We start from the raw sequence: 27872 nt of genomic DNA, 5'->3' as shown, positions 1-27872 counted from the left end.
CGGAAGGCCGGGCGGGGGCGGGTTGGGCCGGGGCGGGGCTGGCGGAGGGGCTGGCCGCCCCTTCCAGCGGGGCGGGCCGGACTGCGCCCTTAAAGGCGGCAGGGCTGCTGCCCGCAGACTGTCGGGCTGGAGGGAGCCCGCTCCGTTCCCGTCCCCGTCCGGGTCATGCCCCTGCGGTCCCGGCCCCCGCCAGCCTGAGCCGCCGGCGCACGTGGCCGCGCGCCCGTCCCCGGCCCCTCCGCAGGCGCCCGGCGCCCGGCCCCAGCGCGGCCCCGGTGTCCCCGCCGGCCCACGGCCGGTCTCCCGCGTTGGCGCCCGCCGCCCGCGCGTCCGCCATGCAGGCGCGGGCGCTGCTCCTGGCCGCGCTGGCCGCGCTGGCCGCGCTGGCGCTGGCGCGCGAGCCCCCGGAGGCGCCGTGCCCCGCGCGCTGTGACGTGTCGCGGTGCCCGAGCCCGCGCTGCCCCGGCGGCTACGTGCCGGACCTCTGCAACTGCTGCCTGGTGTGCGCCGCCAGCGAGGGCGAGCCCTGCGGCCGGCCCCTCGACGCGCCGTGCGGGGAGAGCCTGGAGTGCACGCGCGGCGCGTGCCGCTGCCGCTGGGCGCACGCCGTGTGCGGCACCGACGGGCACACCTACGCCAACGTGTGTGCGCTGCAGGCGGCCAGCCGCCGGGCGCTGCAGCTCTCGGGGACGCCCGTGCGCCAGCTGCAGAAGGGCGCATGCCCGTCGGGTAAGTGCGGGCTCGGGCGCAGGCGCGCGGGGCGCGGCCCGACCCTTCTCCTGGGAAGCCGCGAGCCGGGGAGGCGCCTCACGGGCCCCTGGGCGCAACCGGAAGGCCCTTCGGGAATCATCTAGGCTGCCCTCTGGCTTTTTGAGTGGGGACGCTGAGGCCCAGATGGGTAAGCCACTGTCCCCAAGGTCCGGCCTCCGTCGCGTCCTGGCTTCTGGCCTCGTCAGAATTTGCCTGGTGGCGTCTCACGCCGCTGCTCGGCTGGTCCCTGCTCTGTCAGCGTACTGGGTGAAAGTCCACCGTCCTGGCCCTGAGTCCCCGGTATGCGCGCCCTCTTGAGTGACATCCAGTTTTCTTCCTCTTCTTTTAACTGCAGTTGAAGTGCAGAGGGCTGTTTGGGAATGGTGTCCGAGCACGTGGGGTCCCTGGATTGCTTGCGGGGTTTGTGGGGACAGGCTTTTGGGATAGGGACTTTCTCAGCCACTTCAAACCCCAGAACAGCCTCCCCTGACCTCGCATGGGCCCTGGATTGCTTCTTGCCACTTAGGTTGGCCCTGTGCATGGGAGAAAATTCTGGAAAACCCCGCCATCCCCTTATTTGTTGGGGCGCCTCTTAGGAAGGCAGGCTCTGCTGGTTCACGAGGCGCTCGTGTACGCCCTGTGCTGGATCCCCCCGAGTTCATGGGGTCAGGCCCAGTGTGCCCTCAGCCTGCAGCTTTGGGGCAGCCATCCGGGGCGAGGGGCGTCCACGCCGAACCTTCAAGGGTGAGGACATGCCCTCCAGGTACTGGCGGGCATGGATTTCTGGGGAGGGGGAGCAGCGTGCAGCGCCCCACGGAGGCTGGCTGTGCGTGGTGAGCCGGTGGGAGGAGCAGATGGCCCTCAGCGACTGGCGTGTAGGGGGTGTGTGTGTGTGTGTGCGCGCGCGCGCGTGTGTGTGTGTGTGCGCGCGACACCCAGGGCTGGCAGGTTGGCAAGAACGGGATGACGAGTGGCCACAGCATCGTGCCGAGGGCTTAGACTGCATCCTGCAGGCAGGCTTCTCCGAAAGCGTCGCGGGGCGCGGAAGGGCTGGCACTGTGCGATCACTGTCACACACCCCAGCTCCTGCACCCGGGGACCTGGGACACCCAGGCTTCTGCAGGGCCGCATGTGCAAACCCCAGGCCTGCGGGCTGCCCGCCGGTGCCAAGCACTGTCTCATGTGCCTCTGCACATCTGGCTGCACACACCACAGACGTGCCCACGGAGGCGGGGACAGGGCAAATGCCTGGTCTGAGGTCAGCCGGCCAGGAAATGACCGAGCCGGCCCCGGCCCCTGTCTGGCTGGGTTTGAAAGCCACGCTCTCCCGGGCCCCTGGCTGTCTTCTGCAGCGTGTGGCAGGGTCCTGTATCAGGGGTGTGGGCAGCAGGGGCCCTGAAGGCTGGAGTTAGGGTCGGGCGTAGGTCTCCAGCTCCGTGAGGCTCGGCCTCCACAGAGCATCGCTGGCCTTGACCCCCTCAGCCCTCCCAAGGACCCGGCTGGAGGTCGCCGGGTGATGCCCGCACAGTGCAGCCGGCAAAGCTCCGCCCATCCTGAGCTTTCCCGCCGGGAGCCCGGCCAACTCCACCCTCCCCTGGCCTGCCTGCAAATACACCTGGTGCCGGTGACTCAGGGGTCCTGGCTCCAGCCCCCCGAGCCACTTCCCCGAGCCGGAGTCCTGTCTCCGCCGGCCGCGAGCCTCACCTGGGAAAAGCATGCTCGGGAAGTGTACGCCGGGCCCTCGGCCACCCTCGAGCCTCCGCTCCCCCTTGTCCTCAGCTCCCGTCCACAGGCGCGTTTTCAGCCGGACCGCAAGCCGTCCCCGAGCCCGCCGCTGCTCCTCCGTGCTCTGGCGGTGCCGGCCTCTGCCTTCTTCTCCCCAACTCCCCTTTTCTCCCGTCACCCTGCACATGGCAGCCAGGCAGGACCCCCTCGGCAGCTCCCCAACACTTAGCCTGACCCGCGAGACCCCATGCCACCCGGCCCCGCCCACCCTGAACACCATGCCATCCTCCGCGACTGCTCCGGCCACCCGTCTCCTTCCCACGCCCTCGCCTTCACGTGGACAAGTCCTCATCCTGCTCGGCCCCACCGCCTCTGAGCTGCCTTCCCTGACCTCCACACCGAGGGGACCCCTTCGTTAGGCTCATAAGCGGCCCCTGGGGTCCCCTCTAGACCCTCACACTACCTATGTGACTCGATGCCCTATCTCCGTCTTCCCCAGGCTCAGCCTCACAGAGCAGGGCCCTGGTCTGTTTGTTCCAGGCCAGGCCTGGCCCAGCGCCCGGCGCACAGCAGGTGGCGCACAGTAGGTGCTGTGGAATGAGTGGGTCGCCACGTGCTGTGTGACTCTCCTATAACCCTCCCGACCCTCCTCGCATACTCCCGGTGCGGGGGCCTCGCCGCCTCTCCCGTGAGGCAGTGCTGCTCCCCGGTGATGGGGCATGAAGATGGGGATGCAGGTGCTCGAGGGGGACCCCAGAGAAGCGGATCCCACCTGCACCTGCGGGCAAACAAACCTTGGAGCCTACAATTAATTCCGACCCGGGAGCGCTGGGGCGGCTCACAGCGTGGCGTCTAACAGTGAGCTCGCACTGTGCGGCCCAGCGCGGGCTCCTGCGGCAGGTCTCGGGGTTATTTATTTAAGAGCTGCAGTTGGCTTTTGATTTTTAATCCTCTTAGCAAATCAGGCAAGATGCCGCCAGCCATGCTCCCGCCAACCCCCCCCCGCCCTCCCCCCCCCCCCCCCGCGCCCTCCCACAGCAGGGCTGAGCTGCAGCGTCTGGCGGCTGCTGAGCTGTCTGTCTCAGCGCCAAGGCTGCTGGGAGCCGGGCCAGCCGGGGTGGGGCTGAAGACAGGGTGCCGTGCGGCGTCCTCCCCCAGCCGGGCCGGCACCTCCTTGGGGTCGGCCTGCTCAGGCGTCCCCGAACGGTGGCCCCCGGGGGCATTATGGGACTTGGACCTCCCTCCCGAAAGCCCGGCTGTGGCTCCCACTGCCTTCAGAACCGAGCAGAGACTCCGGTGTGGCCTGCGGGCTCGGCGTGACCTGGCCTCCACTTCCGGCCCTCCGCCGCCCCCACCGGCTGACCCCCCGAGAAACCCCCAGTCGCGAGTCGTGAGGGACAGATGACAATGTGTGGAACCAGGCGAGACGTAGATCAGGGAGGGCTCCTGGGGGAGGCAGCGTGGAGGGTGGGCACGAGGAGCCTGTGCTCTGAGCGCAGGCAGGTGCGGCTGGAGGAGCCGTGAGGGGGCCCCATCTCGGGCGCGCGGACCCGCTGGGCTTCTGGGTAACAGGCGTGCAGGACAGTGGCCCAGCAGGTGGGAGCCCAGTGCCCGGGGCAGGAAAGCCGAGGAGGCCTGAGGGGGACGGGCTCCAGCGGGTTAGGGCCTCAGGACAGACGGGGGCGGGGGCAGGTCAGGGTGGGTGGGCAGCGGGGCCTTTCCTGGAGGTGTGGGAACAGGCATGGAGAGGGAGGGTGTCGAGGGCAGGCCGGGTGCTGGTGCGGAGGGTGTCCTGCAGGGGGCAGGCTTCTGTGGCCGGAGCCTGGCTGATCGGTGGCTCTGTCCCTGTCAGTGGCTGTATCGCTGTGACCTTATGTCATGGGGAAGGTGTGGCCTCCGTGTGGGACAGCGTCAGGCTCATCATCTCTCCTCCTGGGGGTGGGGTCGCCCTTCGAGACCTCGAGGCCTGGAGCCCCACCCCTGCCCAGCCCAAATTCAGGTCCCCAGTCTTGCCTTCAAGTTCATATCCAAGGGGACCCGGAGGAGACGCCTAGCCACTTGGGGGTAATCAGAGCTGACCCCACGTGGTTGGCTGGGGGGGCTGGAGCCGGAGTGTGCCCGGCCAGCCCGCTGGCTCTCCCCCTGGCCTGACAAGGGCTGTTCGGCCGTCTACCAGCTCGCCACCTGCTGGGAGCTCTGGAGGCCTGGGTTCCTGCGGACGGGGCAAGGGCGTGGGAGGGCAGCTGGCCGAGCTGCCAGAGGCTTGGAATGCAGGCTGCTCCGGCACCTGCTTTGAGAGAGAGAGGCATCAGGCTCAAGGGCTGGGCCTGTTCTCCCGGCCCCTGAAGCTTTAAACACACATCGATTGGGCATTTTTGTCCTTTATAAGGATAAGCTCAGCAAGGTGCAGCGAGCCGCCCCAGGTCGCTCGGGTGGTGTGGGACGACTCTGCTCTGAGCCTGGGCCCCCAGCAGCCCCCGAGGAAGTGGCCCGCCACAGGAGGCAGCGGGCGGTCCCCTGGGGTGGTGCGGTGCGCGGCCCGCCCACCTGTGTGCTCGAGCCCCCGTGGCACGTGTGGCCGCGGCCAGCGCCGAGGCCAGCTCTGCTCCCGCGTCCTGCTGCTCGGACGAGCTCCGGCCGCACCGCTTCCCATGGCAAGACGCCGCAGGTCTCCTGAGCTCCCTGCTCCTCAGTGTTCTCCTCTGGGAAACGGGCGAGCGTGGCACCCTCCTCGCTGGCTCAGGGGGCAGGCAAGGGCTAGCAGAGACTGGTGTGAGCAAACCGAAATACGGACAAGGGACGGTTCTGCCATCAACAGGATGTGAGTGCCGGAGAGAAGGGCGGTCCAGGAAGGGAGGGACCCGGAGGGTTCGCGGGGGCTGCCGTGTGCCCAGGGGTGCTCCGCTGGCCTCGTCCAGCCCCTGCCTCATGGCCATGAGGCCTGAGCCCGGAGGAGCCACCTGACGGGCCAGCCAGGGCAGGGAGGTCTTCCCGTGGAAGGAGCGTCTGGTGCGGACCCTACCTCGGCTTCCGTGGCTTCAGTGGCCTGTGGGACCCTTTGATGAAGCACAAACAAGCTGGGGGCAGAGCCCCCTCCTCCACGAGGTTGGCTGCAGCTCCGACGGAATTGACAGCCAGAGAGCCAGGCTGGCCGTGAGCCAAGGACCAGCCAAGGCCGAGTGCCCCTGGGGCCTGGACAGCTGGTCGCATTGGCTAAAGACCAGCTCGGAGCAGCAAAAGTGTCTGGGGCGGGGGTCAAGGGACGTGGCTGTGGGCCCTAGGCGGGTCTCATGTCTCACGGCCTCTCTGAGCCCTTTTCCTCTCCTGGGTAATGGGCTAACAACTCCTGCCTTGCAGAATTGCTGGGAAAATTCAGTGGAATCATGAGGGCCCCCCAGCCTGGCCTGGCAGCTGTGGGGCGTGGCCCGTGGGTTGGGGAGGCCTGGGCTGCACCCTTGGAGGCAGGGTCTGGGGGCAGGAACCTGGTCAAAGAGAGCAGGACTGCTCCCCAACAGCCCACCTCAGCTGCAGGGGGGTCTGAAGCCACCGTCCATGGCCGAGGGTAGGAGGTTCATTGGGGACAGGCAAGCTTTCAAGAGAAAGAACACAAGGAACCATCTGAGAACTAATTAGACCACGGGGGTGGCTCCTGGGTTTTGAAGCCTGGCCCCTGTGGGGAGCTGGGGGCCTCAGAGGCAGCCCTGGGAACACTCGCCTGCCCCTGGGGGACATTCCTGCACCCCCTTGCGCATTCACTCAGCCCTCATTCTCTCACTGCTCCCTGGGCCGCGTGCTCCCCAGCCATGAGGACAGTCCTGAGGGACAAGCTGTGGGGCCCAGAGGGGAGAGGTCAGTCACTGAGCCTGCCAAGTCAGGGTGGGCTCCCTGGAGGAGGTGGGATGAGGGCCGAGGGGAGGGGCACTCCTGGCGTGGGGAACTGATGCTCAGGCAGCGGGACCCTCAGGAGCTTGTGTGCCAGGGAAGCAGCCCGGAGGCGGTGGGGAGCTGGGCAGCAGGAGAGGCCAGGGAAATGGGACCCGGCGCCCAGCTGCCCTGCGGCGAGGCTGCCGCCTGCTCTGCAGCCGGTGGTCGGTGTAACGGACGGCCAGGCACAGCCGGGCCCTCGTGGTCATCCACGGCGGCTCCTCCATCCCCAGGTCCTAGCTGGCCACCGGGCGACAGGAGAGTGTTCTGAGTGCGCGGGGCGGGGCCCGTGGGGCTGGAGGGGCAGCGCCGGGAGTCAGGGCCGGCCCTGCTCACCGTGTGCTGAGGGGCCGACGCGCGCAGTCGGGCAGGCCGTGTACCGCGCAAGTCCAGCGACGGTCAGCCGCTCGGTGACCGTGGTCAGTGATGGTCCCAGAGCTGTGCGGGACGCCACCACGCGGCAGTCCCCAGGGGCCCTGCGGGGCGTCCGGGCCTCGGTTTCCCGTCTGCTCTGTGGCAGCCGGGACGGCCCGGGGCCAGCATGCAGCGAGTCCTCCTGCAGGGACTGCACTGTCCCTCACCCCGCCGTGCGGGAAGGCTCCCGGCTGTGCCTGTCCCCTCCGGAGGTGCCACAGGGCACCTGGCCTGCCGCTTGGCTCTGTCCAGTTCTCCCCAACCGAATGCCTGAAGTCTGTGGAGCACAGCTTATTTTTGAAAAAAAAAAAAAAAAAAAAAAGCTAACAGCTGAATCTGGTCGAGGCTGACTGTTGACTTCAGAACTTTGGCTGGAGGTTGGGGTGGGGGCGGGGGCTGTCCAAACCCCCAGATAAACAGCCTGCTTCCCGGCCAGCCGGGGGGCCCACGGTCGTCATGTGGAAGGCGGCGGCGGGGACCGCGTCCCCCTGGCCTCTGATTCACTGGTGATTCATCTGTGTGTGGGGAGGCCCGGGAGCCAGGCGCTTCCCCTGACACCCCCCCGCCCCCCCGCCACAGCTAGCTTAAAGGGACAGGGCCAGGCGGAGCCCCTGTCCGCGGCCAGCTGACCCGGGAGGCCTGCAGGGGCGCCCTCGGTCCCGGGGTTAGGGAAGCGGGGGTCAGGCTCAGCTCAATGGGACCTGGGGACAGTGCCGGGCCCGTCCCCCCCCCCCCGGCCGCCCCGTTCCGACAATCTGCGCTTCCAGCCTCAGTTTCCTGGGAGGTAACGTGGGCCACCGGGCAGCTCTGAGGAGGCGGCTCCTGCAAGACGTGGTCAACCGGCCGCCGACCGGCGTTCGCAGACCCCCGAGCGCTGCCTCGGAGGCGGCCGGGTGGACCGTCCGTGTCCTTCCCCCGTCCTGCCTCCCGTCCTCGCCTCCCGCCCTCCTTCTGAAGTGTTTCCGGAGGCTTCGAGGGGGAGCGTTGCTCATCTGTGCCGGTTACTTGGGGTCCAGTGGGGGACCCATCCTTATCTCTGTCGGGGGGAACTGGCGCCCGGCGGGGGGTGGGCATGTTAGCTCCCCCCGCCCCCGGAGCTCCTGCGGCCTACCAGGGGGGGTGTCACGGCCCGGCCCCGCCCTCCACGGGCCTCCCCCTCGCCGCTCCCACTTTTCTTCCAGGTACGTCCGCATACATCTGCCTATGGTAGAAAAATCTGGAAAGTCTGTGAAAGACGAAATCCCTCGTCACTCTCCTCCCGGCCCCGAATATCCACCGCAAAATATTTCCCCGTGTTTCTTGCCAGCCTTTTCCTTATAAATATTTTAGAGGTTTTTTTTTTTTTTTTAATCATCGCGTATAAAATTGAGTGTTGCCTGTTTTAAGTGATCTCTGGAGACACCACCGTGGAAGGAAAACATTCGCCTGCTGCAGGCCTGGGCTGTCCCCTGTCCTGTCGCTGGTCACCGGCCAGTGCCAGCACGGGGCGCACGCCCGGAAGGCACTCAGCACACGCGAGCGAGTGCAGCGGGCGAGCCCTGAGCACAGACTCAGTCTGACTGGGAGAAGCCTGGAGGGCTGCCTGGAGGGGACAGGATTTGAGCTGCACCTGGGAGAAGCTGGGGCATCTAGGTAGGGAGAAGTGGGGAGTGGTCCACGCAGGGGGAGGCAGGATGGTGGGTGACAGAGCAGAGACTCAGGGTCAGCGGCACCAGGGAGTGGGGACGCCTGTCCTCACCCACCCCACACCGCCCACCCCAGCACCGCACTGTGGGCAGGAGCCTCGGCCAGGGTCCATCTGGCATCACTGTACACGGGAGAGCCGTGGACCCTGCAGCCCCGCTCCCAGCCTGCGTTTGGGGTCCTTCCGGGCCTGCGCCGTGGCGATTGCTTGGGGGGAGCGCCTGGCCGGAGACAGAACCTGGGTGTTCTGTGCCTCTGCCAGGAGGCCGGATGGCGAATACAGGCTCCCAGGGCCGCGGGGTGGGGGGCAGCGCTGGGCGTCTGACGGACGGACGGCCTCGCCCAGTTCCCAGGGGGACCGGCGACCCCGCGCGGAGTCAGCGTGCAGAGCGCCGTGTGTGCCAGAGTGCAGAGCCCTGCGCTCAGCTGCCCATTACCACCACCTCCGGCCTGGACCGGCCCCACCAGGGGCTCCGCCTCCCAGAGGAGGGCCCCTGGGCACCCACTGTCTGATCCTCGAGGAGCTGGGCAGTGGCCGGCAGTGGACCGCGTCCCCCAGCCGGGCTCTGGCCACCCATGGACAGGCGGTCTTTGATTCAAGTTGACCAAAGCAGGAGAGGCCCTTGGCCAGTGCCCGTGGGCGGCTTAGGAGGCGGACATCGAAGGGTCGATGTGGGGAGGCCCCTCCTCACCGCCCTGGCCGCAGAGCCCGAGCCAGCCGTCCTCTGGCCCTGAGTCCTCACTCAGGCCGCATGGACAGTCGGGGTCGGGGTGCGGGCCCTGGGAAGGGAGCCGCTCTGTCCTCCCACGGGACGTGTGTCTTCAGGCGCGAACATTCCTCCCACCGCGGCCCGGCTCCCCACCTGGAAGGTGGAGGCACTGGCCCCCGCCGGGCACTGGCCCCTGCCCGGCACTGGCCCCTGCCCTGGCACTGACCCCTGCCCTGGCACTGACCCCTGCCCTGGGACCGGCCCCTGCCTGGCACCGGCCCCTGCCCTGGCACCGGCCCCTGCCTGGCACCGACCCCTGCCCTGGCACTGACCCCTGCCCTGGCACTGACCCCTGCCCTGGCACTGACCCCTGCCCTGGCTGCTGCCTGAGACGGTCCGGGCATCAGGTGGGATGTGGGTAGGGACTGCGTTTGCCACACTGGTTACGGGGACGACAGCTGGCCTGTGGCTGCGCTAGACAGGTTACCCCCTCCCTTAGGACTCGCCAGGTCCCTGCGCTCAGCCACTTCCTGAGGTCACCAAGAGAAAGCAGCTGCGGCACAGCCGGGTCTCGCGGGTCAGGATCGCCGTGTGTGCCCGGCGGCGGGCGGCGGCGGGGAGGCGGGGAGGCGGGCTCTGCCGCACCTCTGCCTGCCGCACTCGGCACCCAGTTCCCACAGGCCGGGGCGGGGGGGGGGGGCGCCCTCAGTCTCATTTTCAAAAGAGGAATCAAGGCCCAGGGACGGCAATCTGTTTGCCTGGAGCCACATGGCTGGAATGTGGCAGTGACCAGCTAAGCCCGGGCATGCGGGACCCGAAGCCCAGTGTCCGGCCCGGGCTCCGGGGCCACGGACAAGCAGTGCTGGGCGGCACGGTTTTCAGATAGCACTGGTCTCTGGCAGGGACCTGGGGACCTTGGCACACGCCTGAGCAGGGGGACCAAGGGTGTGGGCCTCACGCCACCAACGGGCCTCCGGCCTGTGGTCCCAGCAGGCAGCAGCCCTGCTGCTGACGGCAGCAGAAATCTGAGCCCGGGAAAGTTCTGGAGAAGTCTGTGAACCTCCTGGCGAGCCCGGCCGGGGGCGAGGCCCAGCTAGACGCAGATGGGGACCCAGCCCAGGATGGGCCACACTGTGGCCGCGGGGGTTAGCTCAGGCGCGGTAGTCCGGGGGCTCTCTGTCCTGGTCCGGTCCCTGCAGGGGAGGGCTAGAGCCGGTGAGGGGCGGAGCCGGTTTCCTGGGCACTGTGGGAGGGGGACCGCCCGGGGGACCGGCCCGCATCTGGCCTGAGCGGCCACCACGGCTGTGCAGCCCGGAGTGTCCCCACCTCTCTGAACCTCCCGGCTGGCCCGGCGGGGTCCAGCGAGGGGACATGAGGAAGCTCAGCGTTGACCATTCTTTGGGGCGCGCAGCCCGTTCCCCAACGTCTGCGTGTCGCTGTGCGGCTCAGAGTCCCCGGAGGGGGCCGGGGCGGAGCTGCCTTCTTCCCCACCCTGGGCGGTTCTGGGCGGCTTCCCAGGCGGCTTCCCTGAGCTGAGCACCGGCCCCTCCCGCCACTGCAGGCCTCCACCAGCTGACCAGCCCGCGGTACAAGTTCAACTTCATCGCCGACGTGGTGGAGAAGATCGCGCCGGCCGTGGTCCACATCGAACTCTTCCTGAGGTGCGTGCAGCCCCTCCCCGCCCCTGCTGGGGCCCAAGCTGCACCCGATTCTGTTGCCGGGGGCAGTGGACACTCGAGAGGGCGTGGTGCCGGTGGACCTCCCTCGGGCGCCCGGCTGCTGCATGCCCATGCAGAGGACGTCCCCTCTCTCGCTCTCCTCTCCCGTCCAGGGATGGGCTGCAGGTGCTGAGCGGGCGCGCAGTGGGTGGTCGCCGTGGCCCTTCCTTCATTCGAGCGACCAGTTTCATTGAGCAGTGACTACGTGTTTACGTTCCAGAGGGGCCGTGCGGCACGGCACAGATAAATCGCTGCGGCCCCTAGCTCCAGCTCGCTGGGTCCCCCGCTCGCTGGGCGCCGGGCTTGTCCGGTGGGAGCCCTTGTCACTGGGCGTCACTGCCCCTCATCTCAGGGACAGATGTTGTGAGTCCAGCCCCACGGGAACAGTGACAGCGTGTGCCACCGGCTGCGTGCCCAGTGCCCTGGTGGCTGCTTCGCCTGCGCTTCCCAGACAGCGCTGGAGGCGTCCACCTCTGAGATGAGAGAGCCAGGGGCCCATGGGACTCACCCCCGAGAGCCAGGCCCAGGCCACCCCTCAGGGCTGGCTGATAGCGCAGGTGCTCCCTGCACCCCGGGGCCCTTCCCCTCCCTTGCCCTCGGCATCGTCCCATGACCCCAGAGGGCAGGCCGTCTTGTTCCCATTTCCCGGGGAGGAAGCAGAGGCCTGGATCCCCCAGGCTCACAGAGCTGCCCAGTGCCGAGGTGGGGTGTGACCTCAGGTCTTGGTCCGCAGGTCCGAGTCCTCTGCATCACACTGACCCCTCACTGCCCTCCCTGTGGGCCCCAGACTCTGAGACATGTCATTGAGGAAATTACTGCTGGACATGCTAAGTGGCACTTGCGCTAAGTCCGTGACCTTACAGGTGGCTCGGACAGGGGCAGCATCTCCCCAGGAGGCCCTGGGCACCAGCCCCTGAGCCAGCTAATTGCTGACTGCAGCCCGGCCCGGAGGCTGACGTCCGCGGGGGTGGGCGGGAGAGGCCCAGGTGGATGGACCCCCAGACACAGACGAGACAGAGGGCCATAGAGCAGGCGAGCCTCTGCTGTGACCCCGGCCCGGGCCGCCTTGGGCCCTGTCCACAGACAAGCACTGTGTGTGTCCAGCCGGGCAGTCTCCGGGGGCAGGCACTCCCAGAGGCACTCGGGTGTGGCCCCTGCCCAGGAGCCAGGTGGACACAAGCCATGGTCACCCTGAGGGCGGCTGAGTGGCCAGGACACCTAGTTCAAACCCCTGCCCTGCCCTTTGCCTGCCCGATCCAGCCAAGTGTTTCGTGTCTCTGGGACTCAGTGCCTCACCGTGGACTGGAGACCTGCCTCCCTTGTAGAGCACCTGCCACGAACGTTAAACGGCTTCGTCTCAGGCTCAGAGGGAGTGCTCAGTGACGTTAGCCATTGTCACTGGTCCTGTCCAGCCCAGACGCTCACGTCCCCGAGGAAGCCCCTCCTGCCCTGCCCTTTCCCTCTCTTGCCCATGGACCCCTCAAGCCCGTCTCTACTGCTCATCTCTGCAGGACGCCCTCGGGTTCCAGGGGCCTGCTCCCGCCAGGCCCCCGCCAGGGTCGCAGAGGCCACACACGCCCCCCTGCAGCGGGCCGTGATTCCTGCTCGCGGGGCTCCAGCGCGGGCCGGGCGCGGCCACTGTCAGTGAATGTGGACCGTGGGCCCCGGCCAGCTGCATGGCCATTGGTGCCCTGTTACAGAGGCAGCCGCTGAGGCCGGGCATGGCAAGTGTTGCTGAGCCCCAGCCTGCCACGTCTCTGCTGCTCCTTGTCCCCACTGTCCTCAGAAGCTCAGCGCCTGGCGTGGGAGCCGCTGAGCGGAGCCTGCCGCCAGCACCGCTCCTCACGCCATCTGGGGCTCCAGGCAGCTGGCCGGAGGGCGGGGCCCTGCTCAGCCTCTCTCTGCACAGTCAGACATCTGGGAAGCTCACATTCCCCGGGGACTTGCTCGTGACGGTCCCAGCGAACGCCGTGTGCACATGCATGCACGTGCCCTGCTGCCCCTGGCACCCTGTCTGTCGGGCGATCACCTGCCTCCAGGCACCGGCGCTCAGCGGAGGAGGTGGCGTTGTCCCACTTCCTGGGGGCGCTGGGTCTCAGGTTAAACCACCCGGCCCTCGTCGGCAGATCACGAGTGGGGCCCGGGCTTGGGCTTAGGGTCCTGGTCTGTCGGGCTCCAGGGCCGGGCCGGCGTCACCGCAGGTCCAACGTGTCTGTCCTCTCGTCTCCTCCGGCAAATCGCAAGTCAGAGACTATTGTCCCCTTTCGATGGCCATGAAATGGGTCAGGCTTAGTGACCTGGCCGGCGCCATGGCCAGTAAGTGCCAGAAGCAGGGTTTGAACTTGGATATGGGGGACCCCAAATTCTTGTTCTTTCCCCCGGCAGGGGCTCAGCCTCCCGTCACAGAGCCAGACGCTGAGGCCGGGTGTCGCCTGGCGTCCCAGGCCCTGACCCCCTGAACGCCCCTGTGCCCACCCCCTGCAGACACCCGCTGTTCGGCCAAAACGTGCCCCTCTCCAGCGGCTCGGGCTTTGTCATGTCGGAGGCTGGCCTCATCGTCACCAACGCCCACGTGGTGTCCAGCAGCAACACGGTCTCGGGCCGGCAGCAGCTCAAGGTGCAGCTGCAGAATGGCGACACCTACGAGGCCACCATCAAGGACATCGACAAGAAGTCGGACATCGCCACCATCAAGATACACCCCAAAGTGAGTGGGGTGCGGGCGGTGGGGCAGAGGCACCTTTCCAGACTCAGAGCTCAGAGACGCCCCGACCCAACCTTCTCGGACAGGTGGAGGGACCGAGGCCCAGAGGACTGGCCATTTGTCCCGTCGCGGGTCAGGTCAGACAGGACCCAGGGTCTCCCGCTGGCCATGGCCGGTGCCGCCCGCAGTCGCTGCCACACGGAGGTCCCCGGAAGCCCAGGGGAGCTTCCGTCGTCCCTCCCGGCCCACTCCAGGGGTGCAGCTGTCCCGCGGCGGTGATGGAGTCCTGTGAGTCGCACGCAGGACATATGGCCTGTCCCTCCTCTTCAGTCCCCCAGCTGCTAGGGAAAAAGCCTCCTTAAAGAAAAAAAGTCCTCACGTGCCGTGGCGGCAGACAGTAAAACGCAGGAAACCCCCGGGAAGAGCAGTGGCCGACGGGCTCGGGCCGCGGGGCCCAAGCCGGAGCGGGGCCCCATGGCCAGGCCGTGGCCTGGGCGTGGCCTGGGCGTGGCCGTCTCCCGCGCCGCTTATGAAGCTTTTTATCTGGGAAAATTCTGGACGCGCAGGAAGCTGCGGAAGTGGTGCCGGCAGGTCCCTCCATGGGGGTGACATCTGACGTAAGGGGCCCCACCCGGACGAGGACATCAGTGTGAGCACAGGTGACAGAGACTCAGTCCGTGCTCAGGCGCGTGCACCCTCTGACGGACACCGGAGCGCCTCCTCTGAGCATGCGCCCTGCAGCGCGGACCGCACAGCCTCGCTGCAGAGTCAGACAGGCAGGCGGACGGACAGGCAGGCGGACGGACAGGCAGGCGGACGGACAGATAGGCGGGCGGGCGGAAGGACAGGCGGGTGGACTGGCGGACAGCCTCCCCTGGCTCCGCGTGAAGGAGAAAGGAGCGAGGGTGGTGGCGGAGCTCGGTTAAGTGGCTTTATCTCTGGCCTCCGTCCAGCCTGTGGATTTAGGAGGCGGAGCTGAGCAGAATCAGGGCTGCCGCCTCTGACCGTCAGCCTCCCTCGGGGGCTGTGCTGCTTCTGGGTGGCGGTGGCCATAGCTCCTGTGGGATTTTCAGAGGGAACTGTGACCATCCAAACAACAGGCTCGATGGCCCAGAGGCCAAACCCAGCTGGACCCTCTGTGCGTCCTCACTGTGATGGACCCCTGTGGTCCACCCTAGGAGACCTGTGGTCACTGGTGGGGCTGAGCCTGTGCCTTGTGGATGCCAGCCTAGGTCTCTGTGCCCACCGGGGATCAGCTGGAGGCCGGCCTATGCCTTCGCCCTGAGGGCTCTGTCCAGCTGCCCCTGGGACCACCCCTCCAGGGGCCTGGCCGAGAGCTGGCTCTGGCCCCCCCAAGGCAGACAGCTGACCCTCCGTCCTGTGTCCTCCCCCGCCCCCAGAAGAAGCTTCCAGCACTGCTGTTGGGCCATTCGGCTGACCTGCGGCCCGGCGAGTTCGTGGTGGCCATCGGCAGCCCCTTCGCCCTGCAGAACACGGTGACCACGGGCATCGTCAGCACGGCCCAGCGGGACGGCAGGCAGCTGGGCCTGCGAGACTCGGACATGGACTACATCCAGACGGACGCCATCATCAACGTGAGTGCTCAGCGGTCCCCAGAGCCTGCCCTAGCCCTCGACACATCCACTTGCCAGGAAGTTCTTTCCATGAAGCGGAGCCCCCACTCCCATGGCCCCGGGTCTGCCCGGGAGCTAACTGGACACAGCACCGCAGCACGTAGCGGCCGAGCCCCCCACCCCCGGCCCCGTCAGCGCTTCCTTAGTTATTATCCTGGATGGCGCCTTTGCCACAAAGCGCTTTGCCCAGGCGCCCCGCGCCCGCCTCCCTGAGCTTCCCGCAGTTCGGGCGCTCTGCCGGAAACGTCAGTCCTTGCCCGGACCCCCCGGACCCCTCGAGGCCGCAGGCTGGCGCATAGTGGCCCACCCCAGCTGCCCAGCCCGAGAGTGGCGGCAACACCGTGGTGAGTCCGAGCGAACCTGGGGGTCGGGCCCGGTCGCCTCGCACCGTCGGCTCGGCCTCTGCAGGCCTCAGCACCCTCACCTGTGACATGGGGTGGTGACGAGGCCTTTCGGTGCCGTTGGGGCGTGAGACGCGGCCACGCGCCTCTGCGCCGCTCGCGGCAGTCGGAAGAAAGATCTTCGGGCACGTTCGGGGCACAGCTAACGTCACGTTTCCCTCGCGCCCTGCAGTACGGGAACTCCGGGGGACCACTGGTGAACCTGGTAAGTGCCCCCCAGAGTGGGGTCGCTGGTTTTCTGCGGCTCTGCTCACACGTCTACTGGGCAGACAGGGCTGATGAGAGACTCTTGGAGACCCCCGGGATCTTCCCACCTCTAGAGCCCCAGACGACCAGGCGGGGATGTGTGCCCGGAGGACCAGGCAAATGAAGCGTGCCTCGATCCAAGGCTCTGTCCCTTTGTGGCTTTGCTGGGATGTCACCCCTGCAGTGGGCGGGGCATTGGTCCCTGGAGCCTCCCCAGGGATGTGTGGTCCCCACGGGCTGGCGGAGCCGGGCAGGGATGAGGGCGTGAGCGACACCGTGAGCTGCCCCGGCCCCACTCGCCCCCGCCCTGCGAGCCACCTAATCCCCACGTCCTCTCCCACCCCTCAGAGCGCCGCCTGGGGGTGCCCTGGGCCAGCGGGCACGCTCCAGCGGGGGCGGGGACTCCGGCTGCAGAACGCAGTGGGCGGGGCGAGGCGGGGCCCCGGATGCCAACCCGGGAGCGCCCTTCGGGGGGCTTCTGCGGCCCAGAGCGCTTCGGGCAGGGGCGCGACGGCGAGGCGGGCGCAGTGACTGCTGCTCCGGTCTCCTCGCCAGGACGGCGAGGTCATCGGCATCAACACGCTCAAGGTCGCGGCCGGCATCTCCTTCGCCATCCCCTCGGACCGCATCGCACGCTTCCTCACGGAGTTCCAGGACAAGCACGCGAAAGGTAGAGGGCGCCCGCGGGCGCTGCGGGGGCAGGGACACGGCGGGCCTCAGGTCCGGCCTCCAGCGCCGCGTGCCCTTGGTCACTGCCAGCCGCCCGAGGTCCCGAGATCCTGGAGTAACTCAGCCGCGGCCTCTCTCAGATCCTCCTCCCCACCCCCACCTCCTCCGCCCCTCCCCGAACGCTCCTCCGGACCCGCCGCGGTAGCCAGTCGCCCCTCACGCCCGCAGCTGCTTCGGCTCCCGGGCTCCCCTCATCAGAGCCGCTCTGTGGTTGTCAGAACTGGTGCCTCCCGTCTCCCTTCCATCCTCCCACCCAGCCACCCGCCCACCACCCACCACCCACCCACCCATCACCCATCACCCACCCACCCATCACCCACCCGCCCACCACCCACCACCCATCACCCATCACCCACCACCCATCACCCACCCACCCATCACCCACCACCCACCCACCCATCACCCACCACCCACCACCCACCATCCACCACCCACCACCCATCACCCATCCACCCACCACCCACCCACCCATCACCCACCACCCACCACCCACCATCCATCCACCCACCCAGCCACCCATCTATTTATTTCCTTCTGTTCATCATTTATTTCCTTCTTTATTTCCTTCCGTTCATCCGTCCTCCCTCCCTTCCTCCCGTCCTTCCTTCCATCCATCTGTCCATCCTTCGTCCTCCCATGTTCAGCCCTCTGGCCGTGCAGACTGCCAGGCAGGGTGACCAGGGAAGCGGAGCCCAAACCCTCGTCCCTTGGAAGTCGCCTCCTCACAGCCTCCACCTCCCCCCCTCCACCCGCACGGGGATGTCCACCGCATCCTGCCCGCTCCCAGGTGGCCGTGACCGTCCACCTGGGAGAGGCTTTGACGAGGCACAGGTTGCTGAGTCAGTGGTCACCACCAGCTCCAGAGGACGGTCACTCTTCTCCTGACCTCAGGACCTTTCCTGGTGGCCTCCACCTTTCCTTCAGCCCAAGCGAACCCCTCCTTCCTGCCACCTGGTCTCCTTGCCCGCCTCCTGGCCAGCCCGGCCGAGGCCCGGCTCAGTCCTGCTTTCCCGTCTCCTCCTAGTCGTCTCCCCAGCATCCCACTGAGAGCCCCGTCCAGCCAAGCCCGGTGCCACGAGGAGCTGCGACGGAGGACTCCATTTGGTTCATCCGTGTCCCTTATGTGAACGCAGCCCGGAGCCAGGGCAGAGCCAGTCTCGCCTCGAGAAGCCGAAGGCTTCTGTTGGTCAGGGGGACCACCTAACCTCTTGAGCCCTTTTCCCCTTGGCTGCCAGGAGACTCCGAGCTCGGCCCAGGCCTGCACCTCCCTACCCGTCGCAGCCTGGCTCCTTTCCCTAATAACCACACTTTTCTGGTGTCGTTACCTCCTGCTCTGAGGTGCCTTGGCCTTGGCTACCTCCCTGGAAGTCGGTGGAATCGCACTTTGCTCAGACTGAGCTGCGAGGCGACGGTTTCCTTGGGACTGGGATGACACCGTCCCCTCTCTTCTCGCCTCCCTCCCTCGCCCCTCACAGACGAGCGCCCACCAGGGCCCGGGGGTCCCGCCCGAGTCGTACAGGGACTGCCCTTGTCAGCACTGACCTCACTCCAGGGCCCCAGGAGACATTCACCCCCTCTTCCCCAGACCTGTCACCTCGCCAAGGCCGTGTGGACTGATTCAGGAGCCCGATAAATCTTAGCTGAATGGCCAGATCTAGAATTTAAAATCCTTCTGAAGTTGACTGGTGTTCACTCTTGCTTTTTTTTAAAATAAAAGTATCAGATTATCGAAACCCAGTTAAACTAAAGTTCTTCCACACAAACCATCTTTGTATTAGATCAAGGATGTGTCAGTTAAGGGTCACGTCCAGCCCCTCTCTGGGCTGGGGTGCAGAGGGGCGTAGAGGCTGCTGACGGCTTTCAGGGTAGGAGCAACCACCGTGCCAGTTTCAGGGGCCAAAGCGCCGCCTCAGCCCAGCCCCAGGAGGGTCTGGGGTTTCAGGCAGCCCTAGGATGAGAGCATACCCCGCGGAGGTGTCTGAGTTAGCGGAGGTGGGCGGTAAGGGGTGTCTGCCCCTCTGTGCGGCATGGGAGACGGCACCTCAGCCTCAATGCGAGTCCTCACGTGTCTTGGGGGTGACCTCGGTGGTCTGCGAGCCGAGGGAGAGCCGCAGGGAGGCTCTGGGGGGTCACCGGGAAGAAGGAGCCAGAATGCACATTCCCAGGTGTCAAGGTCACACACGCCAGAGTCCCAAACGCATCCAGAGTGCAGGAGGCGGCAGAGGAGGCAGGAGCAGGGGGTCCCGCCTGGCGCTTTGCCTGCCTCTGTCCCTCGTCCCTTCCCCTAATGCATGGCGCCAGGGGCTTCAGTCTCCTCGATACCTTAGCGTGGCCCGTGGTCCTTCCCGCCGCACCTCAGCTCCCTCCTCCGCAGAGCGGGCCTGGGACGCCCTGAACTTTGGGCCGGCAGGACTCGCTGAGGGCGGCATGTAGGGCGTGAGCAGGAGACGGGGCTCACGTGACAGAGGCCCCCGCAGCCGGGGCTGAGGGCGTCTCCTGGGGCGGAGCGAGGGCGAGCCCCGCTGCCCGGGAAGCCCCGTCTCTCCATCTCTCCGTCGCTCCTGGTCCCTGACAGGGGCGGGGTGCACGTCATACGCCGTCGACCCCTTTAAGGGGTGCCCTTCGCGGCGCCTGCAGCCGTCCTTTCCCTCTGGTTCCAAACTCCGGGGCCCCAGCGCTCCCCAGTGTGCAGGGCGGCCCGCGGGACACTCCTGGTGTAGGTGGCTTTCTACTGACGCTGGTATGAGTTGAGTCCCGTGCCGGGGGAGTCTGGAGAGCCACGCCCCCCTCCGCACCCCGCCGCCTGCTGGCTGGCTCAGGTGGGAGGGGCTCCCTGCCAAGGACCGCGACCTGTCCGCAGGCCGCACGCCTGCCTGCCAGGGGCACGGCTCACACACAAGCTCGGGGAGCACAGGGTCTTCCTCATTCGAGGCATGACCTTGGGGTATGAGCGGAGCTGACCAGCGTCCCGCGCCCAGGTCAGGAGCAGGCGGAGGGCCCAGGGCTCCCGCTGACTCCGAGGACCTCGCCCGGCCTCGTGGGTGCAAATGCCGCCTAGAGAGTGAGTCCCCCAGATTGACCGCTCCGGCCGGGCCTCTCACGGAGCTCTAGACCGGATGTACGACTGCTCCTCAGACCCCCCTGCTCCCCGCGCGCCCGTCACACCCTGTCCCCGTCCCCGTCCCCGTCCGCTCCCCCGGCGGCAGCAGCTCTGCCGGCCTCGGGGTCGGGCCCTCCCGCGCCGGCCCTCTCACCACCTCGGGCCGCCTCCTCTCTGGTCCCCTGACACTGCCCCTTCCCGGCAGACCATCCCCGGCCTGAGCACCCCTTTCAGAATTTAAGGCTGAACTCATCGTCACATCTCTGCTCAAAACCGGCCCAGCTCCACCTCCCCGGGGAGAAACGCGGAAGGCTTCCGGCCCGCGGACCCGCGGCCAGGCCTCGGCCCACCCCCGCCTCCTCCACATGGTGCCGGCCATCGGCCTTCCCGGGCAAAGCGTCTGTTTCGATATTTTGCCCATTTTAAAAATTAAGTTTCTCATGTTAACATTATTAAGTTTTGAGAGTTCTTTACGTATTCTGGATGGGAGTGTATCAGACAAACGAATGCAAACATGTATCAGACGAATGAATGCAAACATTTCCTCCTGGGGCTTATCTTCTCTTTCTCTTAACTGTCTTTAAGGAACAGAAGTTTGGTAAATTTTGATCAAGTCTACCAGTTTGTTTGTTTGTTTGTTTGTTTTTTAATGGCTTGTGCGCTCGGTGTTAGGCGTTACGTCTAAGAAATCTTTGCTAACTTGAAGGTCAGGACTTTGTCCTCCATTTTCTTCTGGAAGTTTTACTCTCCGAGGTTTTAAACACAGGACGAGGATGCATTCCGAATCCATGTTTCTAAAGCAGGGCAAAGCGTGGGTTGGAGCCCTTTTCTTAAGTTTTTTTTTCTTTTCCTCGCTTCGGCGATTCGGTCGTTCCCAGCAGCCTCTCTCGAACAGCCTGTCCCTTCGGTGCCGAATCGCCCTTGCGATGTCGTCGAGGACAGAGCGAGCGCGTCTTGCTCCTCTCGTCCACCCCTCTGTGTGCCGGCGTCGCCCCGATGGCCGTCGCTTGGGGGCGAGTCGTGTGTCCGGCCCCGTAGGCCTTCCACTGTCGTGCTTCCTCTTCAGAGCTATTTTGGTCCTAGATCCTTTGCATTTCCATACGGACTTGGGAATCAGCTTGTCAATTCCCGCCCCCAAACACCCTGCGGGTGTTCTCGTGGGGGTCGCATTGAATCTCGAGTCCGTGTGGGGGAAATTGTCATTTGGTCGACACTGAGTCCTCTGACCCGCGAACGCAGTGCGTCTCGGCCATGTTTTCTTCCTACACGTCCTTCATCAGATTTATTCCCAAGTAGTTCATCATTTCGATGCTATAATAAATGGTATATTTAAATTTTTTTTCAATTTCCGATTGTTACTAGAATATGCAAATAAAATTGATTTTGTATATCGATCATAAAGGATTTTGCGACCTCGGTAACTCATCAGTTCTGGTAGATTTCTGTGGATTCCGTCCACATTTCTACACAGATGATGCCGCCCATGAATAAAGACAGTTTTGCTTCTTCCCGTCCAGTCTGAACGCCTTATCTTCACCGCCTGGCTAGGCCTTCCCACTGCTCACTGAAAGCTGGTGACATCCTTGCCCCGTCCGTGGTCTTGGGGAGAGGCCGCCAGCATTTCCCCATTAAGTATGACATTCGTAAAGGCTTTGCACAGGTAGAAAAGTTCCCTTTGACTTCTAGTTTTTATTAGGAACAGATGCTACATCTTGTCAGATGCTTTTCCAGCATTTGGGGGGATGAGGGTTTTCCTTTTTGGTCTGGCCTTGAGTGTCAAGGTTGACTTTTGAGTGTTAAGCCGTCCTTGCCTTCCTGGGACGAGCCTCGCTCACACGCGATTCTGTCTCCTGTTTGTCGTTGAATTTGATCCACTGAAGACATTTAAAGATTTTCGGCCACTACCTGGACCAGGGGTGCCGGGCTTGTTTTCTTGGCGGGTTTCGGCGTCGGGAGTTTAGGAAAAACCGTCCTCCTGTGTCTCTTCCGCCATGACACCGCTTGGCTTCTGGCCCTTCTGGTCACCAAAGGTGCGGGGTTTCCCCACACCTCGCTGGCGCCCAACAACTAAACTCCATCCCGACCCGTCTCCTGTGCCCCCCCACGTGCCCCGCCCTCCCAGTACCTCCCCGAGGTCGCCGACTGGGAAGCTCTCAGAACCTGACTTGGCTTTTTACGGTGGCCTCATTACAGAGGTGCGCTGGCTGGGTTACATCATGAGCCGGTGGCCTCATTACAGAGGCGCGCTGGCTGGGTTACATCAGGAGCCGGTGGCCTCATTACAGAGGCGCGCTGGCTGGGTTACATCAGGAGCCGTGGCGCTTGCTTATTCAAACTCCAGCCCCACCCCTCCCCAGAAGTCGGGGGGGGGGGGTTCCCCTGGCAACCAGCCAGTATCCTTCGGGGCTTTCTGAAAGTCACCTCATTAACATAAACCCGGCTGTGGGGGAAAGGGGCTTCTTCAGAGGGACAGGGACCCGTCTCTCCTTTGCAGTTCTGGAGCCGTTTCGGGAACTGGGAGCCAAAGACGCCCCAAGGGCTCCCGGATGGCGAAGGCCCTCGGAGCACGAGCGGGGGCCGCGGACGCCCCTCATCTCAGTGGCGTCGCCTCCCTCCGGGTCCCTGGAGGAGTTCGTGTGGAACCGACATCGTTTCCCCCTAAACGTTCGGTGGCATTTGCCTGCGAGGCCGTCCGGACCTGACTGTTTCTTTGCAGGAAGATTTTAAACGACAATTTCGATTTCTTTAACGGGTCTGGGGCTAGTCGGGGTCCCTCGTTCTTCCCGTGTGAGATTTGGTAGCGTGGGACCTTCGAGGCATTGGTCCCTCTGACCCAAGTTGCCGGACCCGTCGGCGTCGAGTCACTCGGAATGGTCTCTTCTCGTCCTCTCGGCACCTGCAGGATCTGCGGTAGTGGCACCTTCCTGGTTCCCCGCGCCGATCGCTGTGTCCCCTCTCTTTCTTCGACCTGGTCGCTTTGGCGAGAAGCACGTCGGTTGGGCCGGTCTCCGGGAATCGGCTTTCCCTTCCCGTTGTTCTCTCCGTCGCGTTTCTGTTCCGTGTCGCCGATGGCTGCTCTCGATTGTTCCCCTCCCTCTGCTCATTTCGGGTGTCGCTTGCTCTTCTTCTAGCTGCTGAGGCGAAAGCCGAGGTCAGCGCTCGAAGACACTTTTCCGGCGTCGGCGCCAGGGTCCCAGGGTCCCCCGGCGTAGGTCGAGTGCTGCTTTACCTACGTCCACAGGTGTGAATGTGTCGTATTTTCGTCGTCACTTAGTTGAAAACACTTCCTAATTTCTCTTCCGATTTCTTCTTCGAAGTTGGGTTATTTCGTGTGTTGTTTAGTTTCTAAGTGATTAGGAATCTTGTGGATTCCTTTCTACTTCTGATTTCACTCCGCAGAAAGCGTGTCTTCACAATACGAAATTTTAAAAGGTACGAAGACTCGTTTTATGGTTCCGAATATGTAAACGTCATTTCCGGGTCTAGGACACCAGCCATGTCACAGGCTAGAACAGCTGGGGGTGGAGAGAGGTGTCACCTTGGAGGAGTGTGTGCTCGTGGGGCGTGTGGACTGATCTTGTTATCTGTGGGGAGGCAAGGGGAGGTGACGTGCTCAGATCTAGCAAAGCAAGTTCAAGGAACCTGCGGGATGGAGGCTGGAGAGGGGAGCCTGCTGGCCACTGGGGTTGGGTACGGAGCTCGGAGCGGGGACAGTTGTTGGAGCTGGTGTGGTCGATGGTATCTGAGGGTGAGGGTGGCGTGCAGCCACCGGATGGGGCCAGGACCTCTCCCAGCCTCAAGAGTAGCCGAGAGGGGAGAGGTGGCCCTGGGCCCCTGAGCGCTTGGGGTGGGCGGGCCCCCACAGGACGGGTCCTGCTGCTTTCTGCTCCTGTGGGTGGGCTTCTGCCCCACCAGCGCCTCGTGCTGGTCTTGACCGAGTTCTCTTGCCTGATTGCAGATTGGAAGAAGCGCTTCATCGGCATACGGATGAGGACCATCACGCCCAGGTGTGTCTGAAGGAGGGGGCCCCCCCGCCCCGCATCGGTTGCTGTCCTTCCCTTCCCCTCAGCCCTGCCTGGTCACCTGCAGGTGCTCCGCGGGCCGCACACACGCAGGCTTCTGAGCCTTCGCCTGGGCCAGCCTCTCTGCCTGGAATGCTGACACCTTCGGCCCCCTCGGGACCTCATCGAGGGGCCGCTTCCTCCAGGAAGCCTCCTAGGTGCATTTCCAGTGGCTGCCATAGTAAATTAGTGCGCACGTGGTTTAAAACAACAGAAATTCATTCTCTCGCACTCCTGCGAGCAGACCGCGCTGCCACTGAAGGCTTCCGGGAGAATCCCGTGGTGTGCCCAGCTTCGGGGGGCTCCAGGTGTATCGCAGGCCGTACCTGCATCGCTCCGGTCTCTGCGTCTGTCTTCACATGACCTCCTTCTTTCCGTGCGTCCGGGTCCAATTCTCCATCGCCTTTTTCTAATACAAACATCAGCCATTGGATTTGGGGCCCGTCCTAAGTCATCTGCAGACCCTTAACCAACTGCATCTGCAAAGACCCTGTTGCCAAACGAAGTCACATTCTGGGGTTCTGGGTGGACGTGAATTTTAGGGGGACACTGTTCTACCTCCCCGGGCTGTCCAAGTGGGAGGAGGCACCCCCTCTTAGCAGCTGTAGCTGCACTTCCCTCCCCCGCACTGCATGGGCCCCTCGTGTTGGACAAGCCTGCGTGAGCCCCTTGACCAAGACCAAGGGACGTGTCCTGCTCATCCCTCTGTTCCACCCCAGTGTGAGGGCTGCAGGGGAGGTGTGCCACGAGGAAGGGAACGGGGAAGGGGAGGGAGGCGGAGGAAGGAAGGGAGTCAGCAGGGAGGGCAGCTGCAAAGGACTTGAAGAAGAAAGAGGTCGCAGTGCAGGGGCTCTGGGAAGAGCTAAGGCATGCTCAACCAGCTGCACCCTCAAAGCAGTACCGTCCCTGTAACGAAAACGAACGGCTTCAGCCACGGTTAACTTAGGGATTAAGCGTGAAGGCAATTTGTAATCAAGACCAGAATGCCAATTTATCTTCGAGGTGTTCTTTTTCTCTCTCCCGTCCGTCCGTCCGTCCGTCCATCCATCCTCCTACCTTCTTTCCTTCCCCTCACTGCTCCTCCCACTTGTCCACCACCGTCCCCTCTCCACGCTGCTGACCGTCCACCTTCACTGCGGTTTCTCTTGAGGAGCCCACGTTGAGTTGGGGACACAGACAAGAATGAGTGACAACTCCGAAGGGACATGGCCGTGTGGGAGCCCAGAGGAGCCTCCCTGTGTGGCCGGGCTGTGGGGGGACGGAGGCCCAGGAGAAGCCTTCACAGGGGACTGTCTTTTCAGCTTGGTGGAGGAACTAAAGGCCAGCAGTCCGGACTTCCCAGAGGTCAGCAAGGGGATTTACGTGCAAGAGGTTGCCCCCAATTCACCTTCTCAGAGGTAGGTTCCCCCTCCCCCAGAAGAGGCTGGGAGGCCGGGGCGGCAGTCAGACATCCTGGCCAGCATCCGGCCTGGGCTGGGCCCGCTTCACTCCCTTGAGCCTCCTGGTAGCCATGACGTGGAAGTGGCTGCTGGGATCCCGGCCTGTCCTGGAAGCCAGGGGCAGGCCGCAGAGGCGAAGTATCCCTTAGAGCAGTGGCCATGCCCTTCCATGGCCTCAATGTCCCTTGACTGTCCCCTGTCCTCAGTGGACAGTGGAGGCCCCCCGCGCTGAGAAGCAGCCGGACTCCCATGAGCCCACTGGGCCGGCCTGGGTCTTTCTGTTTCCTCGTTGCAAAGCGGACGAGATCAGCCCCCTCTTTCTACTCCGGGAGGCTTGGTCGTGATCCAGTACCAGGGCAAGGCTGAGTGCCATGGCGTGTGAGCCGAGGCAGACACGCTGCAAGGTCGCCACAGGCTGGGCTGGGCGATCGGCCCTTCCAAGGGCTCTGCGCAAGCTCCGCCCCCTCCCCCGGATGCCCAGGCCCCCGGCGGCTGCGCTGCCCACTGCGGCTGCGCGTGCAGATCAGCGGTTCTAAACCTCCACGCTGAGAGCTCGCACCGCCCACGCTGTGGCGGGGAAGGGGGGGCGGGGCGGGGCGAGGCGAGGGCCCGGCGGGTGGGCCTCCCACACCGCGACCCCTTCCGTTTGTTTTATGCGCTGTGCTGCTTCTGGAGGCTGTGCTGGAAGACGCGGGCCCCTCCCGTCCTTCCGTGATGCGCGCATGTGGCACGCGTGCCCGGCCCGCAGCACGCCTGCAGGGAAATTGTCGCGAGATGGGGCTCCCTCCTCAGGGCTGCTGTGCGCTGCTGCATTCCGCAGGGCAGTCCTGAGCATGGCCCCGCGCCAGGCACCCCAGGAGCAGGACGGGTGCGATTGGTGGGGACGGCGACTGCTGATGCCCGAGGCCGCATTGCCAGCCGTCCCCCCCCCCCCCCCGCGGCCTGTGGGGTTCCGGCTACCGCCCCCACCCCGTTTCACAGATGGGGACACCAAGGCTCAGAGGGGTCGCCCCTCCAAGGCCACACATGGAGTGGAAGCTGGTGCCGCCGCCCAGGCAGACACCCAACCCCTGTGCCACCCTGCCTGTCCCGGGCGGCAGGGAGGGTCACAAGGAGCTCAGGGAGCTCTGCCTGCTAGGCCAGAGTCTCGGCATCTGCGGTGGCCTGGGACCAACCTCTGGACCTCATCGTCATTTGCAAAGCACACAGGTCCGCAGAAACTGAGGCGCGAAGGGGCAGAGTCCCTGGCCCGGGCAGCCCGCTCGGGAGGCTGGAGCGGAGCGTGAACCAGCCGGCCCGCTGGGCGGGAGAGGTGGCCGTCTTCGGCCCTCCCTCCTCCCTCCTTCCTCTTCCATCTGGTGCCAGAGCCTGGTGGGCGGGGTGCTGGTCCTGCTTGTCCAGACGAATCTTCTCAAACTGCCGCTGTTAAACCCGATTGTTCCCCGACCCGGGCCCGGGTCTCGCGGGTGTGCGCGGTGACCGCGTCTCTCCCGTTGGCAGAGGGGGCATCCAAGACGGCGACATCATTGTCAAGGTCAACGGGCGCCCGCTTGGGGACTCAAGCGAGCTGCAGGAGGCCGTGCTGACCGAGTCGCCCCTGCTGCTGGAGGTGCGTCGAGGGAATGACGACCTCCTCTTCAGCATCGCGCCCGAGGTGGTCCTGTGAGGCTGCCACCTGCCCCGTCGCTGAGCGCCAGAGCCCACGGCCAGGGACCGCAGCCAGCCCAGCGCTTCCCTCTGGAGCCACTGTCCCCCGCGGGGTCAGGACGAGGGACCAAGGTCGGTCCTCAGCAGAGCCAGCGAACTCCTCCGGCCGTCCAGGAACAGAGCCGTGTCTGGGTTTGGCCGGGGGTCCGCATCTCAGCCTCGGGAGCATTGGCTCCCGCCTCACGGCGCCCAAAGGGGCAGCCCATGGTCCCCCTCTACAGCTGTCCCTAGGGACACCTTCCAAGTCCTTGGGACGATGTAAAGTGATTCCAACACTTGAGAAGACTCTTCTGAGGTCCCCGGCAGCCACCCTCTCTCCCGCCCTCCCGATGCCTCTGCGCGCCCCACCCCGTGCCCACCCACCCTCTCCCCAGGTCTCAGCTCCCCAGCCTCCCTCGCCCCCCACGCGGAGTGACTAAGGCTGCCTGCCCTGCCAGCCTGGTGTCCCTGGAGAGCAAGCCACGTCTGACCCCTGAGGAGTCAGGTGTTCCCGGCCTGGTCCGGAGCAGGTGCCAAGGGATGTCCCCTGGCCGCCCGGTGGAGCCCCACAGCCGCTGGCCAGGTTCCCCTCCCCAGGCGGGAGAGAAGCCACAGGGAGCAGTGCGGTCAGCACGCCCGCAGGCTGCTCGTCCTCCTGCAGGTGACCGCGGGAGGGAGGGCACTGCCGGGAGGAGGGGCGGTGAGGACTGAGCCGCTGAGTGCACGGGGCGGCCGCGTCACACCGCCCTGGAGCCCCGGAGCGGCGGGAAGGCCCCCCCACCCCCCTGTCAGCGGGGCCCGTGCCTTCTGGGGTGTATCTTTGAGCTTCGCTGTACAGCCGCCCCCCACGTTGCTTGTACTGTGTCTCTACTGTATGGAATTAAAGTTGACAAGCACATGGGCCTTAGCCAGCAGGGGCACTGGGGGCACCCACACCCACTGGCCACT

The 27872-nt window shown here is 65.4% G+C and overlaps 1 protein-coding gene across 2 annotated transcripts; it reads left to right on the top strand.

Annotated features, from left to right (window-relative positions):
• Window positions 1-108: 108 nt before the first annotated feature.
• HTRA3 (HtrA serine peptidase 3) lies at window positions 109-27822 on the top strand. 2 transcript variants are annotated; one of them, XM_016127148.2, is made up of 9 exons: window positions 109-729; window positions 10768-10867; window positions 13409-13631; window positions 15029-15223; window positions 15836-15868; window positions 16465-16579; window positions 23697-23745; window positions 25101-25196; window positions 26739-27822. In XM_016127148.2, the coding sequence occupies exons 1-9, from the start codon at window positions 336-338 to the stop codon at window positions 26902-26904; spliced, it is 1371 nt and encodes a 456-aa protein (XP_015982634.2). In that variant the 5' UTR covers window positions 109-335; the 3' UTR covers window positions 26905-27822. The 2 variants fall into 2 exon arrangements, with proteins under 2 accessions (XP_015982634.2, XP_015982635.2); XM_016127149.2 differs by lacking the exons at window positions 23697-23745; window positions 25101-25196; window positions 26739-27822 and adding an exon at window positions 17663-18375 and having other exon boundaries at window positions 127-729.
• Window positions 27823-27872: the final 50 nt, after the last annotated feature.

This window comes from Rousettus aegyptiacus, unplaced genomic scaffold (genome assembly GCF_014176215.1).
Source record: "Rousettus aegyptiacus isolate mRouAeg1 unplaced genomic scaffold, mRouAeg1.p scaffold_m13_p_10, whole genome shotgun sequence".
NCBI classification, from domain to species: Eukaryota; Metazoa; Chordata; class Mammalia; order Chiroptera; family Pteropodidae; genus Rousettus; species Rousettus aegyptiacus.
The sequence above is the reverse complement of the archived record's forward strand: the minus strand, read 5'-3'. Positions and strand labels throughout refer to the sequence as shown.

Bases quoted from the DNA above. Each gene is read 5' to 3' on its own strand.
- HTRA3 (XM_016127148.2), top strand. From the start codon at position 336: ATGCAGGCGCGGGCGCTGCTCCTGGCCGCGCTGGCCGCGCTGGCCGCG. The intron at 15,224-15,835 runs GTGAGTGCTCAG...CGCGCCCTGCAG, and splicing joins AGACGGACGCCATCATCAAC to TACGGGAACTCCGGGGGACC. The intron at 16,580-23,696 runs GTAGAGGGCGCC...GCCTGATTGCAG, and splicing joins CCAGGACAAGCACGCGAAAG to ATTGGAAGAAGCGCTTCATC.